The following is a 19,529-nucleotide window of genomic DNA, read 5'->3' as shown; positions in this document are numbered from 1 at the left end:
ATGACAGTAAAAACGAGTCTTAGGCGAGATGCGGGACACGTTGCTAAACTGTTGCAGGGCTAACACAGACAACCATTCATACCTATAGCAAGTTTACAGGCTCAGCCCTGTAAATACTGACTCTTTGTATAAATTTGATTTGTTTATGAATAAAAGTCTTTGCATGTTATGAAATGCTCATGATTGTTCTTCACTCCATCACATCTGTATGATATCTCGATGCCACATGAAAAAAAAAACATCTGAAGAAAGATTTAAACAGTAACTTTGTGCTGCTGCCAAAACGTTTGGCCTCGACAAAGCACACAGCAGATGTTTCAGGGTTTCATCTTTATTCACGGTAACAAGTAACTCTTCTCCTTTCTCTCCCTCATATTGTCAAACGACGGCCCGTTAAAACCAGGCAGGAGAGTAGTAGTCCTCGGAATCCACACTGAGGTCCTCGCGTCCTCGTTTCACCTTCCAGGCGAGCAGCGCCTGCAGAGCGGCGGGCGAGGTTGAGGTAAGTTTGGCGCTGTATTTTCCATTCGTGGCGTGGGCGTGAGCGGAGGCCACCAACACCTGATGGAGGAAAAGCAGCAGGGTCACGGCCTTACAGTCGACATCTGGATCCACATAAACTGTCCTCAGACTCTTCAGTCAATTTAACTTCATGACTACTTCCTGAGTCACAGGTCTCAAAGTTCACAGGCTGAAGGACTCTAATGAAGGATGCACAAGTGTATCTTTTACTCTATTTTTATCTGTGTATAAAAGAGGTAACATGTCATCCTTGTTCCCGAGGTATTGCATTCACAAACTGTGTGACACGGATACCTCATCAGGCTTTTACGGCTGACTGCTAAAGACGTAAAGAAAAGACCGACCTGCGCTCTCTGCAGCCGAGCCACATCTTCTGTGGTGCAGGCCACCTTGTAGCCCTGCAGGTAGTACTCAGCAGCTTTCACATACTGACTCTACAGAGACACACAGAGATGGGGAAGCAAGCCCAGGTGTTTACGAGGCAAAGCTAACATTTTTCAGCTGCTATAAATCAGTGTGATTGGTTATTGATTCCTGCACTGAATACTGTGGGGTGTGATTGGTACCCTGCTGAAGTAGATGTTTCCCAGACACAGATGAACGTCGATCAGTCTGTGATGCAGTCCGCTGCTACGAGACATGGCGACTAACTTCTCCAGACACGCGACCGCCTCCTCGAAGTATCCCTCGCTGTGCCACACACACACACACACACACACACACACACACACACACACACACACACACACACACACACACACACACACACACACACACACACACACGAACACACACACACACAAAGATGGAAAATGAACACTTGACTACAAGAAGGTTACTTGACTCACATTTGCACAGAGACCTCCAGACAATGTGCTGATAAACTTAACTTAAACTGTAGAAATTTCCTTTGTGGTTTTTTATTTTTATTTAATTCAGTTTTAGTCACCATAATACACTTTTGTGTGTGTGTGTGTGTCTGTGTACCTCTTTAGAGACTTTGCCAAAGCTATGCAGGCCTTCACCGCTCTGTCTGTGCCGTCTAGGCTGTGAAAAATCTCCATGCTGGTGTTAAAGAACTGGACACACACACACACACACACACACACACACACACACACACACACACACACACACACACACACACACACACACACACACACACACGGGGCTCCACTGAAATCTGTTAAAAACACAGTAAGTGGCTCTTTTGTGTGACTTGTTGCCTACACCACACACATGTGGATTCATCCGCAGCCTAAAATAGTCCCACCTAAACTGCCTTTTCCCTCGGGTTCTGTGTTTTTGAGTTTGATTTTCTGTTCTTGGGTTTTACTATTAACACCTCTTAATCTGTCTCCCTGGTTTCAGTCTTATTCCATTTACTTCAAAGCCGCGTGTGAGACGTCAGGAGTAACATCCCTCCTGAGTTATTGTATTCCAGCAGGAAAGCTGGAAAAGCGTGAAAAACTGGATTTGCTTTTCTAGTTAGTAAACACAGCCACTCATGCATCATTAGTAATACAGCATAATATTTGTGTTTTTGCAGTTAAAAAACGCAGCTGCAGCTTGTTCGTGGATGGAGAATGCTCGGTGTCTGCCTATGAAAATTCTGACTGGGAACTTAGAAGTTCCGACTTCCTGGAAACCACCCTTAATCTCATTAACCTCCTGTGTTCCCTTTTTTCTCTGTTACTGTTTAGTCCCTCTTCTTCTCTGTTTAATGTTTGCATTTGCTTTCTTCCTATTTTACTTTGAAAGTCCATTTTCTTCACTGTCCTTTGTGAGTTTTACTTCCTGTCTTGTTGATTCCCAGCTTGTTTGTTCTGCTCTCTCCTTTTCCTCATCAGGGTATAAATCATCCTGTCCTCCTTTTTATCGAGTCGTGTTTTCCCCTCTCTCCCCGAGCCCTCGATTTTCTTTACCTTTTGCTCCAACATTTATGACACTTTGTTCACGTCTTTGAGTAACAGCTGTTAAAACTTTACAGACCAGCTGTTCAAAGAGTAATATCTTCAGCAGAGTGGTCTGAACACAGAAGTGATGAAGTTTAGGTTTCTTTGTGGCGTTCAGAAGTCAAACACAATCTTTGGTACCTTTTTGGCTGTGCTATGGTCTCCTGCTCTCTGATAGGCCAGGCCTACTTGGAAAGCCGCCTCCCCCTTCATGTGTTTGTCTTCAGCTGAAACAGACGTAAAAATAAAAACCACGTTATAAACACTAATCACTAAACACTAAGAGTCGATCTGATGTCTGTTTAGCAGGCCTGACTTCTATTGAGGAATTTATCCATATATAGGTTTTAGTTTTCGAATTCAAAGATCTTCCTGTGATTTTCAAAGTAATATCATCAGGATTTTTGTAAAAAGATACTTTAAAAATAATAATAATAGATGTTTGTTTATCAAATGCCCAGCAATAACCCTCAACCTTGTAGTAGGTACACCCATGGTATCAACTGAAAATACTTGTCTCGCATTCACAAGATTTTCAGATCTTTCTGACCTTTGACCTTTAGGTCACTGAGTGTGGTGTTATTAACGTTTATATCGAACCACAAAGTTTTCAACATAAATTATATATTTGTTAATTTCTTTGGTGTAGCACGAATGGGAGACATCAATATCAATAAATAATCAATTATCAATAAATAAACAATAAACATAAAGCTGTAAAACTTATGAAAACGCAGTTAAAAATCCAAACTTCAAGCCTTCCTTTGTGTTTTCTAAAACTGTCCAGTGGGGCCAAAGTGGAGTCTTTTGTGGGCCAGTTTTGGCCCCCGGGCCTTATGTTTGCACCCCTGATTTAGATGGATAACAGCACTAGAGGCTGGTTTAGAGGCGAATAACAAACTGGACTAAATGAACGTAACGTAAATGAACTCTTTATAGTATATATATATATATATATATATATATATATATATATATATACTATAAAGAGTGTCTCGGCTCGATTCTTCTGATGTATCACAAATTAAATTCTTTTTGGCGACTGAGTTGAGGCTTTCGCTTGGATTATGGTTAAAAAAACCCTGTAATTTATTTTAATAAACAGAATAAATAAACAGACAAATCTCCTCCTTCTTCAGAAGAATAAACATTTCAAACTCTGTAGCTGTCAGGACCAGTTCTTAACCCCCTCTGAAAACGTGGTACTCGTTGTTTTGCTGAATATTTCTCTGCTTCTGCCTTCACTGTGATCCTCTCAGCACAAACACCTCCTCCTCGGTCTATTTTTAATCTAAATGTTACACATGTGTGTGTTTCCGTGCACAGATTACTCCGATGCGCTGCCTCTCACTGTGTTTTTAGCCCTGGTTCTACCTACACTCCGCGGCCCTGCTGTTGCCTTCGTGAAGCAGCGTCTGGGCCTTCTTGTGGTCCTCGGCGGCCAGCGGCGCCTCCGCGAGCTCTCTGTAGATCTTCCACAGATCCCGGCAGGCCCGGAGCTTCAGGGGCCGACCGTCTGAGTCCAGCCAGCCGCCGTCCTCTGCCTGTTTGCGGCATAGCTCTCCTTGCTGCCTCGCCTCCTCCAGCTCACCTGAGAGAGGTGGCATTTTTATAAGAGTGGGTGCAACATGAGTTCAACCGTCACAGGAAAATAAAGAGAAAAAACAGCAACAAAACAACTAAATCAAATAAAAATACCAAACATCAAAACATCATTTTGAGGGAATAAGCTTGAGTTTTAGATCATCTGAGTGAAGAAATGTTTCATTTTTTGAGTGCTGATTTAGCTCACAGGGTCAATCAGGTGACCTATACGCCATAAGACTAACACAGAGGGCTGCATTCAGGTCGGTCTTCCATCTTTCTTGTCTTCTCTGCACCGCCCTGTCACAATAAATTATTAATTTGAGTTAGAGTTATTTTTAATCTCAGGCTTTATTCCACAGTGTGTTCTTTGTCTTGTCTTCTTCTCGTCGCCCCCAACCAGGAGATGGCTGAAGCTTCCTCTGCCGGAGGTTTTTTCATGTTAAAAGGGAGTTTTTTCTTCCCACCGTCTCCAAATGCTTGCTCATAGAGGGATGTCCGACGGTTGGGGTGTTGTATGTTGTCATTTATCACGAGGACCAATAACAGCACAAGCAAGAGGGGATCTTATCTTTTCAACACTGCCCCCTGGTGACACTACACAGCTACAACACTCACAAAGGACCAACACACAACTGCCCTCTTTAGGTAAGAGACTAATGCATCAGTGTCAGTGAAGGACAAGTATGCCTGTGTGTGCATCTGTGGCTCTCCACTTACACACAGAGCAGAGCACTAGACACTCCCACAGTGCGGGCAACAGTGGTCCTAAAACGTATTACAGACGGACTGCAAGGTTGGCTGGTATTTTACAATAATTCAAATGATTAAGTTTGTAATTATGATTAATTTTTACAATGAACGTTTCAGGATCAAACTGAAAGGAGAAGCCACACCTTCCACTGCAAATGCAAGTTAAATAAGGTCTTATTGTAAGTGATACTCAGTCTCACATAAAAATGAAACACAGAAGAAAACAAAACTTCATGTTCAGCTTTGACTTTCTTTTAATCTGAATGTGATTCAAGGTTTTACTGGTCGCAGTTTTTAGTGCTGCTCATCTAAATCACCTCGACCTTGGCACTGCGCTCACCAGAAATAAACCAGCCAAGTTTGAGGCTGAATGGATGCTTGGACGTTAAGACAGGCTAAGAGCAGACAGTCAGAGAGTTTCATTATTCACTGTCATCGTTAGTAATTCAGATTAGTCAGTTACTGTTTCTACTGTCTTGGAGCAACTGTGACCACATGCTTTCCTCAGGGATTAATAAAGTGCTGTGATTCTGATCATTCACTGTCACTATACTCAGTGTGTGCACCTCGATCCAGGTACAGCTCAGTCAGGCAGGCCCGGGCCTCGGTGGCTGCTCTGGAGAACCTCCCTTTCTCTCTGTCAGTACAGCTGTGGTAGAAGTAGAAGCGGAGCCAGAGGTCCTCGGGGTCTGAGAAGAACCGACCCAAAAGGAGACGCTCCTCGCAGACGGTGGACCAGATACCTGCAACAGAAGTCACCTGGTCCTGAACCATGGACGCAGTCTTGTTCTGTGTTCTACCAACAATAACCTTACACTCATTATGTCACTGACACACAAACACACTGATCTAATCACTAAATGAAGCCTCACTGGAATCAGAAGGATTGAATCGAGGCTCTGTGTGCGTGTGTGTGTGTACCGGTCCTTTCAGCCTCCTCAGCCAAGCTCAGGTGCTGGCTAATGGTCTCCATTTTGTGTCTTTGTTCCACCAGAGGAGGAGCACGAAGCCTGAGTGATCCCGGTTCAGCCGTCGCCCTCCAGTCCTGATCAGAGCGCAGCAGAGAGACGAGCTCAGAGAACGACCTGAATGACAGAAAGACATTTTTGGGGGATCTTTTTAACTTTGTGTAAACTGGAATGACCACCTGGGAAAAGCATGTCAGAGCACCAGTCCACTGTTTGTTAGAAATGTGCTGCACTGAAGCTAAACATCAACTGTGGAAGCCTCCATCTTCCATGAATTCTTTTTTATTTATAATGTTTGTTGTACAGTCTATTTCTCATGATCCTGTCAAAGGGAAACTGGAGTTTGCTGCAGCCAGTAATTACTCCAAGTCGGATTTTCTTTGATAGCAATAACTTCAAATGCTCACCGCGCCTGCATCAGCCACAAACCGTCAAACAGAGATTCAATATAACACAGGAGGAATCACAGCAGTGAGATGAGTCTGGTATCAACATGTGGGGGAGAAACAAAACATAAAATGCATTTTGAAGGTTTCTCCAGAGTACCGGCTCTTTCCCCCTGTGTCATAGACATTAAATGAATGCACTGTTGCTGTTGAAACTGAGACGTACACCATGAGAAGGTTTTATCTTTGGTTGCAGATTTTAACAAAGCCTGAAAATCTCACACACCTGTCTCCAGCACTAACAAACTTAAGAGAGCTCAGAGCTGCTGTCAAAATAAGATGACTTAAAAAGTGCCACTCTGTGCAGTTTGGGGGTCTCTAACCCAGAAAGTGTTGATGGCATGAAGGAAAAGCTCAGCTAGATATTTAACATCACTGTACAGTGGAAAACAGCAGGCTCTGAGGCGTTTGGGTGCTGTAGGAAAATAGGAAACAAGCAGTGTTGGTTGGGTCCTGTGTGAAATAACGAAATGTGTTGCATGTCTGATGGACAATCAGTTCTTCATTATAAAAAACATGTATTTCATGTCTGTGAGTGTTTGATCACACTGACGGTAATTTTGTTTTTGTACATCAGCAAAACTGTGCAACGATCAGCCTGCGACTGCAGAATCTTGTTTTTGAGTCAGGCATTAAACATTTATCTTGCTGACGGAGAAACAGATACCTGTGGAAGCCTTCCTGCAGCAGCCGCACACAGATGCTCTGCTTCGGACTGCTTCTGAACCTGATGTGAGAGACGGAGGAGTAAAGATTACAGATGTGAGAGAGGAGGAAGACCATGTTAGGCAGCTCAGTGTGGGCGTGTCACAGGAGACAAATCAGTCGGCAGCCCTTCTCTTTGCAGCAGGGGGCACTCACACCACTCAGATTTCACGGTCACGATTGCTGAGCAGTACATCTCTAACTCCTTAAACTAACTGCTGACTGGCACCTGTACACCTGAGAGCTGTGCTATGGTTTTCTTTGTGTTAGCTGTATTATTGTAGGGTCTTTACCTTACAATAAGCGCCTTGAGGCAACTGTTGTTGTGATGTGGCGTTATATAGATAAAAGTGATTTGGACTTACTCCACAAAATATCAAACCACAGTCAGAGATCACAGGGACGACGATGGTGGTTATAAACTTTCACTACTAAGCTGGGCTCTCAGCTGCAGGCTCTGAGCACGCTCGCATAAAATGATCCCTATGAGTGCCCACTACTGCAACCAGAGACATTATCAAATATGATAAAATGGTGATTAAAGTGGTGGTGCCTGTGTTAAAATCCACCCAGTGACACTGAGGATGAACTCACAGAGCGATTTCTTTCCTGGTCAGACTCTCTGCTGGTCGAGCCGGGCCCAGTCTGGCTCTGAGGGACTCCTTCGTCTGCTTCATCCTGCTAAAATACACACACACACACACACACACACACACACACACACACACACACACACACACACACACACACACACACACACACACACACACACGGGAAGTTGAGTTCCCATCATTACTTCAGAGACTGATACCCTGCTGCTATGTCACTGCGCTCTCCAGCACATTGAGTGCTGCTCTAAACAAAGAAGCCTTAAGTGGAAATTACTTCCAAAGACCTGCAGTTAGCACCAGTGCTGCTTTCTAAGCACACTCTGTAGGTGGAGCGCTTTGGTTATGCTGAGGAAACACTGTTTGAATACTTCAGTCATCACTGAAGGAAATCAAATGTTCTTTAATAGTGCCACAGTTCATCTGTTAATAGTAAGGGGAAATGAATGACACTGAAACACAATAGATGCACATGGAGTAAGTGATGACTGTAATACATCTGATAGCGGGGTAAATCGCCACATATTCTGATTACAACTTCCTGTTTCTGTCCGTAAAAAGGCAAGGGCGTATTTATGTTCCACCCTGTCTTTAAGAGAGCCACCAGCAGCTGTAAGAGCTGCACCGAACACTGAAAGTGAGGTTAAAGTTTACTCTGAGGGTTACTTCTGTCCTCACGCTAATGCCATGCTGTCAAAGCTGTAAAGCATATCAGCAGGTTATGGCATGACACAGAAAACACATCAGTAATACAACAACCTGTCAGTTATGTGGTGCTTGTTTTCATTACCTGAGCACTATGAAATATCTTTGATAAAGAAAGCAGTGAATACTTTGCCCTAGTATTTAGCGAATACACAGATAAGCACAAGTGATGTTTGCTTTGATTTTGATGAAGAAGTAAAGACAAGGTCACGAGAAGGTCTGTGTGGGTGTTCCAGGAAAGAAAAAGGAGGAAAAGAGGAAGATTTGTGGATGTAATAACAGAGGACATGCAGAGAGATGATGTGACAGGAGGTGATAGGAATAGGGTGAGATATCCTCCTTGCTCTCTGCCCTTTCCTGCCCTGCAGGCGGTCCTTACCTGTAGTAACTGCTGCTCCTCTGTTTGCTTTTGTTGGCATTAATTTCAGGGAGAAACCCAACAGCTGTGTTCATCTTCACCTGCAGGTCAACCTGGTGGAGAGAGAGAGGACCCCACCCCACAGAAAACTTTATGCATGAACTGCAATCAGTTTAACACTGATGCCTCTTCTAAAATCACAGGGTTTTTATCTTGATTTGAACAGTTTTGCTGCATCTAACAGGGTCACCAAAGAGCGCAGGTCGTTTAAATACAATTACAATAATTTAAGTGAGAATAAGTTAGGCAGACTATTCTGGAGTGTAATTGTGATATTTACAGCTGCACTTTTTAGAAACACACGCAGAGCTCCTGAATTACCGAAAGAAAGACACAACCAGCTGCGCGTGACGGTGAAGCGGGTGAGGTGCACCCGAAAAGCTCCGGAATGAAGCTAGAACGTGAAGCTAATGTCATTAAACCGGAATAACAAAAACAAAATAAAATAAAATAACAGTAACCCTGCTAAGATTTTAAATGTAACACACGGAGAAAGAAGCGCAGAAACACGAACTCACCGCCAGTTTTATTAGAGAAAAACTTTCCACGCTGCCAGCACACTCAACTTCGTCACTATGACAACACCGAACCAAGTCGACCAGAGCAACGAGCTGAACTGCTTCCGGTCAGGTGCTCCCATTAAAAACAATCATTTTTTGTGTGTATATTAATTTTATTTATTCCATGGGTTTGTTATTATTGTCTTCGTGGTGACTTCATGTGTATCTTGTATAAACTGTTTAACAAAAACTTCATAAAGTCCAGTTTTTTTCTTTTCTTTCTCTTCTAACAGGTAAGTTTCTTTTCTTTTTTTGCATTAATCCCAGAATGAAGAGGAATAAAGTCTGACAGTATTTTCCCTGTAAATTTACAGTTTTATCTCAGAGAGTGCTTAATTTTTAAGAAGCTTCACTGACTTTAAAAAACAATTCTGATCAAAATCTTTCCAAATATTTAATATATTATAATAAGCCAATTTTATTTATAAAGCACTTTTAAAAAACGATAGCAGCTCCGGCAGATCCCAGGAACGACATTCAAGATCTCTGTCCAGAGGAGCGCAGTCCTAGGAACAACTAACAACAACTTTTTAAAAAAAAAATTAGTTATATATCAGTTATTAGCAGTTTTATCAGTAATTTGTAAGACCTGCATATGACAGAGGTTCATGAAGAGCTTGTAAATAGTAACATTACACACCAGAGGATGCTGCAGAGAGGGGTTCATTCATTTCATTAAATTTATTTTTCATTAATTTGTTCTTCAAAAATCAGTTTAGTTATTGCACGTGAGCACAAATGGTTGCAGAAATCTTGCAGACAGAGTTTTAAACCACAGCCAGTCACAAAAATGTCCGGATAAAACAACAAAAGCCAAGAATGATTTTGACTGTGGGGGATGACAGAGCAAAAAGACGCAGTAAAACTGCAGCAGTGGAGTCAGCGGGGGTTGAGTAAAGCTTTTAAAGGAGCCTTTTCAAAAAGATACACAAATTTTTCTTATTAACACTGCATTAAATCCTCTCCTCCTCACGATTCATCTGCTTCTTTCCCTGTTTGCACTCTGCACACATCAGATGTTCGGGTTCCCGCAGTGAGACTTTTCCATTCAGCCTCACCACAGCTGGATGGAAATAGTGTGCCACTGCGGGTTCTTCAGAGCTTTATAATAAAGTTTCACGAAATCATCAGCAGCTGAGGGGACGTAGAGGCTGTTTCCTGTCTGTCTCAGTGGGCTTGATTCGCTTGTTTAAATGAACTTGTTTGTTCTCGTCGCTCTAATTAGCTGCGAGTGTAATTTATCTTTTTATCAGCGGCACTTCAAGACGAAAGTGAGAACGAAACCTGCGCTCACTGAAGATAAAGTGCAGCACTCGGTCCTGGTGGTCCTGTACATGCTTCTGCTTCAAAGGAAAAGCATTTGTTGTTCACAGACACAGCACATCTTTTTCATCTCTGCAGTTAAGCCGCGCCATAAAACTGATTACATTTATAAAATTAGTCTTGGCATGTGGCCTGTCAAGCTCCTTGCTCCTCATGGGTGCAGTTTACTGTAATAAGAGCAGCACATTACCTCGCAGGTTATCTCCGACAGAGGGGTCACTGATTTCACACAGTGATGCACAAATCCACGCTACTCATTGCTGCCTGACTATGCTGGCTTTTTGAGTACTTCTTCTAAAAGGGCACGCTCGTAAAAAACAACAGTATAAAAATATTAAAAGTACACAATCTGGGGACAGGGGCACCTCCAGACTTTTTTCAAAGGGTTGCTCTAAAAATATTGGAGTGGCACACCAAAAACAGCATTTGCCCTTTTATTATGTTGTTGTTAAATATAGGTTACTTGAAGAATATGGCAAGAAAGAGAGAACGAACATGCCTTAGTAATTTCCTGCTATTAAAGTTGATATGAAAATATGGACCCATGAAAACCACATACGATTTCGTGATCAATATTAATCTGATTCATTAGATGAAGTTATAGATTGATTGAACATCCCAGCCATTAGTTTAATTGGTAAAATTATTACCAACATAGGACAGGTTTGCTTTGTGGGGTTTCCCCTACCCGACACGCACGCACGCACGCACGCACACACACACACACACACACACACACAGTGGAAATTGTTTTAGCGACTCTCAGGATTTATTTGAAGAGCATAAACAGAGCTGAGTGAGAGTGGATACTGGAGTTGGATGAGTCAAGTTGGCCAAAAGTCAAAAGATAAACTCTAATGTTGTTCAAAGGGCTGCAACTGCTTACACCTCAAAATCCAGTCTTTACAGTTTTTTCTGATTGCTTAAGCACATTTTTTGTAACTATTGGCTAATTTTGCAAAACTCTTCACACAAATAAGAAAACCTGTCACCCAATCATCAAAACATTGTAGTTCTCTTGCAAAAGCAAACACAGCTAGATTAACTCTTCACACCTTCGTAAAAATGGTGTTTCCGTATCAAACAGTACACACAAGCCATCATCTACTAAGCACACAATGCGCCAACTGCACACTGATGGTATGAATACAAAACACATCTGGCTTTTGCTTTCTCTGTGCACAAGGTAGGCTATGTCAGTTTGAGCTCATACTTCTGTCATAGATCCATAAGCATAGAGGGATCCAAACTTCAAGTACTGGTGTTTATTCAAACACATCAAAACAAACACAAGTGTTTATTTCCAAGTATAGGATTATTTGCAATCGCCATAGTGACTATATGGGTTACTTGGTCTGCAGTGAACATGCTTCCTCTGCCCCCAGCATCTGGTCATCTAGCAATTCTGTAAAGTAACAATTTCAGTATTTTTACATCAATGGTATTGGTGTGTTTCTCATTGGCATATGGCAGTGCTACAAATCTTTGTGCGAAGTGACTGTACTAACCGATTCTCATTTCAAGATGTCCTTATGATGCTTGCTACAGTGTAGCGGCTCGAGTTAGGCTGGACCCATTGGCCAGCTTCCCTCAGGGTCATTCCACGGTTGATTACATGGTCCACTATTGTAGCTCTGATGTCATCAGCAATTCTATTTCTTACTCTTCCTACCCTTCCTCTCCCCCCTCCTCATCTTCCTCTCCCCCCTCCTCATCTTCCTCTTGCTCCTCCTTGTCCTTGTCGTCCTCTTCATCCTACTTCTTCACCTCCACGTCCTCTTCCTCGGCTTCCTCTACTTCTCACTCTTTCTGCTCCCTCCATTGCACTCCGCACACACAGCTTACCTGTATTATAGTGCTTAGGCTGATTGCAAAGTGAACTAATTATCTAAAAAAGTTTTCACATGTGAAAGTGTGCCAGACAGTTGGCAAATTAGTGTTAATGATAGCCATACATGTGTATACTTTTGCTAGGAGTGTGTTGGAAATTTGGTAATTGAGTGTTGTGCAGTGAATTGTGCCTACAGTTGTGCAAAGTGTGTGTTACAAAATTGCAAACTGAGTGCAAAGCAGTTTTTGTGCTTTTAGTTTTGCAAACTCAGTGAGTGGTTTTGCTATAAGTCTGAATAGTTTTAGAGATTGTGCTACAGGAATCACAGTTAGGGTTTAAGCATTCAGAAAAAACTGTAATGTGGACAGGGGTAAGAAAGGCAGGGAAAGACCCACACATGAGAAACTCCAACACTGACCAAGAACATCAGGGAAGAAAGAGCAGTAAAAAAAAAAAAAAAAAAGTAATGTCTGAGATATGAACAGCTGTAGATACTGAAGAGGCTAACTGAACACAGGTGTTGAAACAGAACAAAGGAGGCAAAGAAAGTACCAAAGCCAAATATCAATACTATTGATACCAAAGTTGGTATTGATAGTATTGGATCAATTTTATAATTTAAAAGTAATCATACGTAAAAAGGTATTTTCTGAGTTTTAATTCAAGCACCACATGGAGCCTCTGTTTGTGTTAGCTTGTCATACGTGTTCAATTCAATTCGAATTTAAAAAGGATATTTTAGTGAAAATTAATCAACAGGGGGGGGGGTCACGTGGCCAAGCATTAAGATGGCAGCTTAGCGAGGTCGCTCTCAGGACAGTGTACAAACTTTCTATAAAAAACCCTTGCATATGCTGTTAGTGTGGTCTGGAATATACGGCACTGACATGTCAAAAGCTTCATCTGTGAAACAGTGTGACATCTTTACCCGAAGACGCAAGACAGGCGCTATACCATCAACGTCCGACACAGATGCTAACATGGCTAGCATAGCCGAGGTTTTGGATGAACTCAAATCACTCCGGTCGGATTTTGGAGCCAAGTTGGACAGCATCGATATAAGACTGACTGGGATGGCGAGCGCAGTGACTGCACTGGAGGGTAAAGTCTCGGAGGTAAAGCAAGACATATTGAACCAGGGGGCTCATATCGAAGAGGCCGAAGCCCGCATTGCCGAAGTTGAAAGCACACTTGAGAAAACAGAAACGTCACTGAACTCGGCTATCAAACGAATCGCACTTCTTGAAGCCAAAACAGATGATTTGGAAAACCGCGGACGACGAAAGAACCTGCGCATCTTCGGCATAAAAGAGGGAGCAGAGGGGCAACAATCACTCTTCGACTTTATTAACATCATGCTACCTAAGTGGCTGGGGCTAGCGCCCGACAAGTCATTCACACTGGAGCGAGTGCATCGCACGCTTGCCTCCGGGAAACCAAACCAGAGCAGAGCGGTGCTTATTCGTTTCTTAAAATTCCAAGAGAAGGAACTGGTATATCGGGAAGCAAGAAAACAACAAATTACACATGATGGGGCCGAGATCACATTTGCACAGGATCTGTCTGCGGAGACGGTTCGGATCCGACGGGGATTTCACCCGGTTGTCAAACTGTTTATTGATATCAATACCTTCCGTGGATTCCAGCACAACCCATGCAGACTCAGAATCCTGTACGGTGGGAAGATCCACCTCTTCTCAACACCTCAAGAAGCCGAAAAATTCTACAAGAATCTGCCGAAGGAAACAGCAGAGGATGCTCATCACCAGTGAGTTGGTTAAACAACAGGTTAACCATTAAGACACTCCATAAGACTGCCTCTGCTTCAACATAACCGACCAGTAATTGAGTCACTGATAAGAGACAGATAAAATTTTGAGCTCGAATTTATGTGGGACTTATGTTACCATAACTGGGCGTTTTTAAGCGCATATTCGTTCTAAGTTTGATTGCAATCGTTTTTGGGTTGTAGATTAACAGCTGAACCTCACCTAAGTCTTTTTTGTTTTGTTTTGTTTTGTCCTACCAAGGGTAAACTTTGCTTTATTGTGGGGGAAGAATCAGTATCATTGTATGGTTAGTGTACACTGTCTGATTTATGGGGTTTTGGAGAGGTCGCGTTGACTAGTTACTCCTCAGTGATGTGGATTAACGCCCTCCAAATAATTTGTTCAAGGGAGGGGGGAGACATTTCCAACAAGGAAATGCAAATGTTCAATCAGAAATTGTTTACAAGTTCTTTATCTGGTATGTGTGAGTGTGTGAATGTATGTGCAAACCTGCTTCTTCAATTTTCCCTTTACTTTATTTAAGTGAACAGTCTGACAATATTTTATGGAGAGGACAACTAAAGAGAACATTTTGAAGGTTAACATTACGACCTGGAACGTTAGGGGGATACGGAAGTTAGCTAAACTGAAACAAGTATTAAACCGACTAAAACATTTTAACTCTAGGATTATTTTCCTACAGGAATCTCATCTTACTGCATCAGAGATACATTTATTAACCAAAAGATGGCAGGGTCAGGTATATTTCTCTTCTTTTACTAGACATGCCAGAGGAGTCATTACTCTTATACATAAGTCAATCCCATTTCAAACTACGAGGGTGATTACAGATCCAAACGGGAGATATGTAATTGTGCAGGGCCGTATCTCCATGTTAGAAATAAACCTGATAAATATCTATGGCCCCAACGAGGATAACCCATCCTTCTATGAAAATCTATTTCTCACAATATCAACCTTGGAGGGCCTTTATATCATAGGAGGGGACTTCAATTGCGCCCTGGACCCTAACCTGGATAGGTCGTCTCAAACTGACACTACTCATACCCAGACTAGAAAAATACTTTTTAACTATATGAAAGATTTGAGATTAAATGAGGTCTGGAGAACAAGGAATCCAAATAACAGGGAATTTTCATGTTATTCTAGTTCGTATCAAAGTCATTCGCGGATAGACTACTTTCTTATCTCTACAGAGTTATTACCTTGTGTTGAGAACTGTTGGTATAACAGTATTGTGATTAGTGATCACGCAGCAGTATGTCTATCAGTTAGATTGGGCGAAGTTGATCAAGGTGTAAAGCGATGGAGGATGCAAACATTTTTGTTAAAGGACCCATCATTTGTCAAATTTATAGAAACTTGCATTGATCAATATTTTCAAATAAATAAAGATGAAACCACAGCTAGTATTAGGTGGGAAGCATTTAAAGCTTACATAAGAGGGGAAATTATAAGCTACAGTAGCAACAAGAGTAAGCAATATAACCAAGAATTAAAATCATTAGAAAGGCAAATTAAATCTAATGAAACAGAATTTTACCAGAGCAATGATCCCACTAAACTAAACAATCTGACTATTCTAAGAGCCAGGTATGATAAATTAACAGCAGAGAAAGTGGCAAAAAGTTTAATGTGGACCAAACAATTATTTTATGACCAAGGAGAGAAGGCAGGAAAATTATTGGCCTGGAGGATAAAAAAGATGCAAGCAGAAAAGGCCATCACCCACATAGAGTCCAAATCGGGTATTATAACAACAGACCCTTTAAAAATAAATGAAAATTTCAGAGAGTTTTATCAATCTTTATACCAATCTGAATATACGGGAAACAGAGAAACACAAGATGCATTTCTTGATCAGTTAAAATTTCAAACCCTCTCAGAAGAGGATAAAACAGCCCTTGATAGTCATTTAACAATAAAAGACCTGTCAGAAGCCATAGACGACCTGAATAGCGGTAAAACACCTGGTCCTGATGGACTTCCAATGGAATTCTATAAAACATTTAAAAATAAATTAATACTGCCACTTCTTAACATGTATGAGGAGTCATATAAGTCCGGAATACTCCCAGACTCACTGAGATTAGCTACAATAACCCTTTTATTGAAGCCAAATAAGCCTCCGACTGAATGCTCCTCTTATAGGGGAATTAGTCTTATGGGATGTGATACGAAGATTTTGTGTAAAGCACTCTCTAGAAGACTAGATAAATGTGTGCCTAATTTGATAACAGACGATCAACAAGGTTTTGTTAAAACGAGACAAGGCTATCATAATATAAGACGTGTCCTCAATGTACTTTATGAGAAAAACAATAGGGAGGACACTGCGCTGCTATCACTAGATGCGTGCAAAGCCTTCGATAGAATAGAATGGAATTATCTCTTACAAGTGCTCCCCAGATATGGACTAGGTGAAACATTCCTGAAATGGATCCGATTATTGTATACACATCCAACAGCACAAGTTTTAACTAATAATAACGTATCAAAACCCTTTAATTTACAGCGATCAACCAGGCAGGGCTGCCCTCTGTCACCAATTCTCTTTGTGTTAGCAATAGAACCTCTGGCCATAGCTGTGAGAGCAAATGCAGGAATATCAGGGACAAGAATTGGAGGAAGAGACCATCTAATTTCTTTATTTGCAGATGATATTATATTTTTTTTGACTAATCTGAAAGATAGTATCCCTAATTTAGTAACATTAATAAAAACATTTGGAGAATTTTCAGGATACAAAATTAACAATTCTAAATCAGAATTAATGTTTCTTAATGAGGAAGAAAGAAGAATCCCTGTGGTGGCCACCCCATTTAAGACAACTACAACAGGCTTTAAATATTTAGGCATTAGGATCACTCCAAGCCTCAAGGACATAACCTCAATAAATTATGATCCCCTTGTAGGAGAGGTCACGGAAATGCTAAACCGTTGGACAAACCTGCCTGTATCTATGATAGGCCGGATAAATATCCTAAAAATGACAATTTTACCCAAATTTTTATATTACTTCCAAACACTTCCGTTGCCTCTACCAACTTCATTTTTTGACAGTTTAAACAAACTATTTAACCAATTTATTTGGAATAATAAGAAGGCAAGGCTCCGCTTACAACTACTTTACTTGCCCTATGAAAGAGGAGGTCTCCAAGTCCCCAACCTCAGATGGTATTATATGGCTGCCCAACTAACATCAGCCACCCATTATTTCTGCCCAACAACACCTCCAGCCTGGGTTGACATCGAGCAAAAATCTGTTCCAGATCTTCCCTTACACACTTTTCTATATTCTTCAGACACTAAGATATTAAAAAAAACTACAAGGAACCCTTTCTTGAAAAATACAATTATAATTTGGCATGCAGCTCATAAATATGTGGGCGATCCTCCATCGCTTTCGCAATTTACCCCTATTTGGGGAAATGAAAAGTTCACGCCTGGTAAAAGTGATGGGGGATTTAAAATATGGAAAAATAAAGGCATTCAAAAAATTAAAGACCTATATGCAGATGGCATACTGCTCACATTTGATCAGTTGTGTAAAAAATATTTAATACCCCCAAAGCATTTTTTTAAATATTTACAATTGAAAAACTATTTGTCATCAAAACTGCAAAGGATTGCTGAACTTCCACCATTGACAAAAATAGAGGAGGTATGTGTTAAGAATACAAAAGGGAAAGGTTTTCTCTCTATATATTATAATTTACTGGTGCTTTCCTCCAAAGACTCAGCAGCAGATAAACTGGATGCTTGGAGAAGGGAGATCCAAGAGGACATAGATGAAAATGACTGGAACCAGGCTTGCTTAAAAGCACAAAAACAAACAATAAACACACGCTTTAAACTACTGCAATATAAATGGCTCATGAGAACCTATATAACACCTGTCAAGCTTCATCATATGTCCAATGATATTCCGGACATCTGTACTAAATGCCTAGTTGAAAAAGGAACTCTTCTTCATTGTCTATGGGAGTGTCCTAAAATCCAGGACTTTTGGAAAGATGTTATCAAATATCTGTCTGAAGTGTTTAAGGTAAAAATCCCTTTAATAGGAAAACTCTGTGTACTTGGAATATATCCAAGGGAATTTAAGCAATCGGGGAAAAAAACTAAATTACTGGACTACGGACTACTTCAAGCCAGAAGAGCCATTGCGCTATGTTGGAAGAGTATGGATGCTCCCTCCATGGGACTCTGGAAGAAGGAAATTGCAATCTCTCTAGGCCTGGAAAGACTGACATATATTGCCAAGGGCAAACAATGGGACTTTGTGAATATGTGGAAGCCATATATGACTATTTTAGGGAGTGGAGGTGAAGGACATTTATGAACAAAAAGGAAAAGAAGAAGGAAAGGAGGGGAGAATCTTGTCTATCCAAACCCATTGTATTTTTGTATTGCTGTGAGAACTATGCTCATTTCTACATTTGAATGTGATGTAGGCAGGTTTGATGTATGGATGGATGTGTGAATGTGAGGGTGTTCAACATTTGTTTGTATTGTACTATAAAAAATTTCAATAAAAATATATGGGAAAAAAAAAAAAAAGAAAATTAATCAACAGTTTTTAAAAAACATTTGTATTTTTGCAAAATTGGCACTGCTTTTCCTTTACAATGGGTTTTAATTCCCATTTTGATTATAAGAATGAGCAGTGAAATTTTTAGGTTTTTAGCTTTAAAATTTTTTAAAATAATTTTTCAGATATTTTCCTGCAAATGCTGTCTCAGAATGTAAAGTACAAATACCTGAATGTGGGTCAACAGACAATTAAAATAAATATATATTGTGGTGAAGGTGTGGTCCCTGGCTCAGCTGTGCAGTGCTCAAGGGGCAGTGCCAGTCAGGTTCATGGTACAGGTATGTGGTGTTTTATTAATGAGCTCTCTCTCTTCCCTGTTGATTTAGTGAAGCCGCAGCAGAGTGTGTAGGAGTGCAGCGGAGAAGCTGCACGCGTGGGTGCAAAACCGAAAGCCCAAAGAACTGTCATATATATATATATATATATATATATATATATTTTTGTGGACACAAACATGTCCTTCTGTGCTGCATGCAGAGAATAAGGGAGAGGGCCATCCTCTGATGTAGGTCACAGGTCTACCAGCTCCTTCCCTGGGCTTTGAGCCAGGCAGTAATATGTGTGTATTTGTGCCAGAGAAAAAGAGTTATTATCCGGCTGCATGCTTCGAGTCACGTAGAGCTTTGATGTGTTTATCTCTGAGTTTACTGTCACAAATAAACAAAACACACTCACACACACACTGGGCTGCATATCTCCACCGACTCGCTGGGACTCAGATAACACGGACTTCTCGTAAAGGCACACTTAGCCCCGACATCAAC

The 19,529-nt window shown here is 41.2% G+C and overlaps 1 protein-coding gene across 2 annotated transcripts; it reads right to left on the bottom strand.

Annotated features, from left to right (window-relative positions):
- Positions 1 to 311: 311 nt before the first annotated feature.
- On the bottom strand, positions 312 to 9,278 carry ttc29 (tetratricopeptide repeat domain 29). 2 transcript variants are annotated; one of them, XM_026160446.2, is made up of 12 exons: positions 9,183 to 9,278; positions 8,626 to 8,717; positions 7,528 to 7,614; positions 6,896 to 6,955; positions 5,736 to 5,899; positions 5,381 to 5,557; positions 3,856 to 4,068; positions 2,619 to 2,704; positions 1,510 to 1,601; positions 1,089 to 1,212; positions 867 to 956; positions 312 to 561 (listed from the first exon to the last, which is right to left on the bottom strand). In XM_026160446.2, exons 2-12 carry the CDS (start codon positions 8,697 to 8,699, stop codon positions 394 to 396), a joined length of 1,335 nt encoding a protein of 444 aa, XP_026016231.2. In that variant the 5' UTR covers positions 8,700 to 8,717; positions 9,183 to 9,278; the 3' UTR covers positions 312 to 393. The 2 variants fall into 2 exon arrangements, with proteins under 2 accessions (XP_026016231.2, XP_080148668.1); XM_080292542.1 differs by having other exon boundaries at positions 7,528 to 7,611.
- Between the last annotated feature and the right edge of the window lie 10,251 nt (positions 9,279 to 19,529).

Source organism: Astatotilapia calliptera, chromosome 3, assembly GCF_964374335.1.
Source record: "Astatotilapia calliptera chromosome 3, fAstCal68.1, whole genome shotgun sequence".
NCBI lineage: Eukaryota > Metazoa > Chordata > Actinopteri > Cichliformes > Cichlidae > Astatotilapia > Astatotilapia calliptera.
This window is presented reverse-complemented; position numbering and strand designations above follow the sequence as displayed.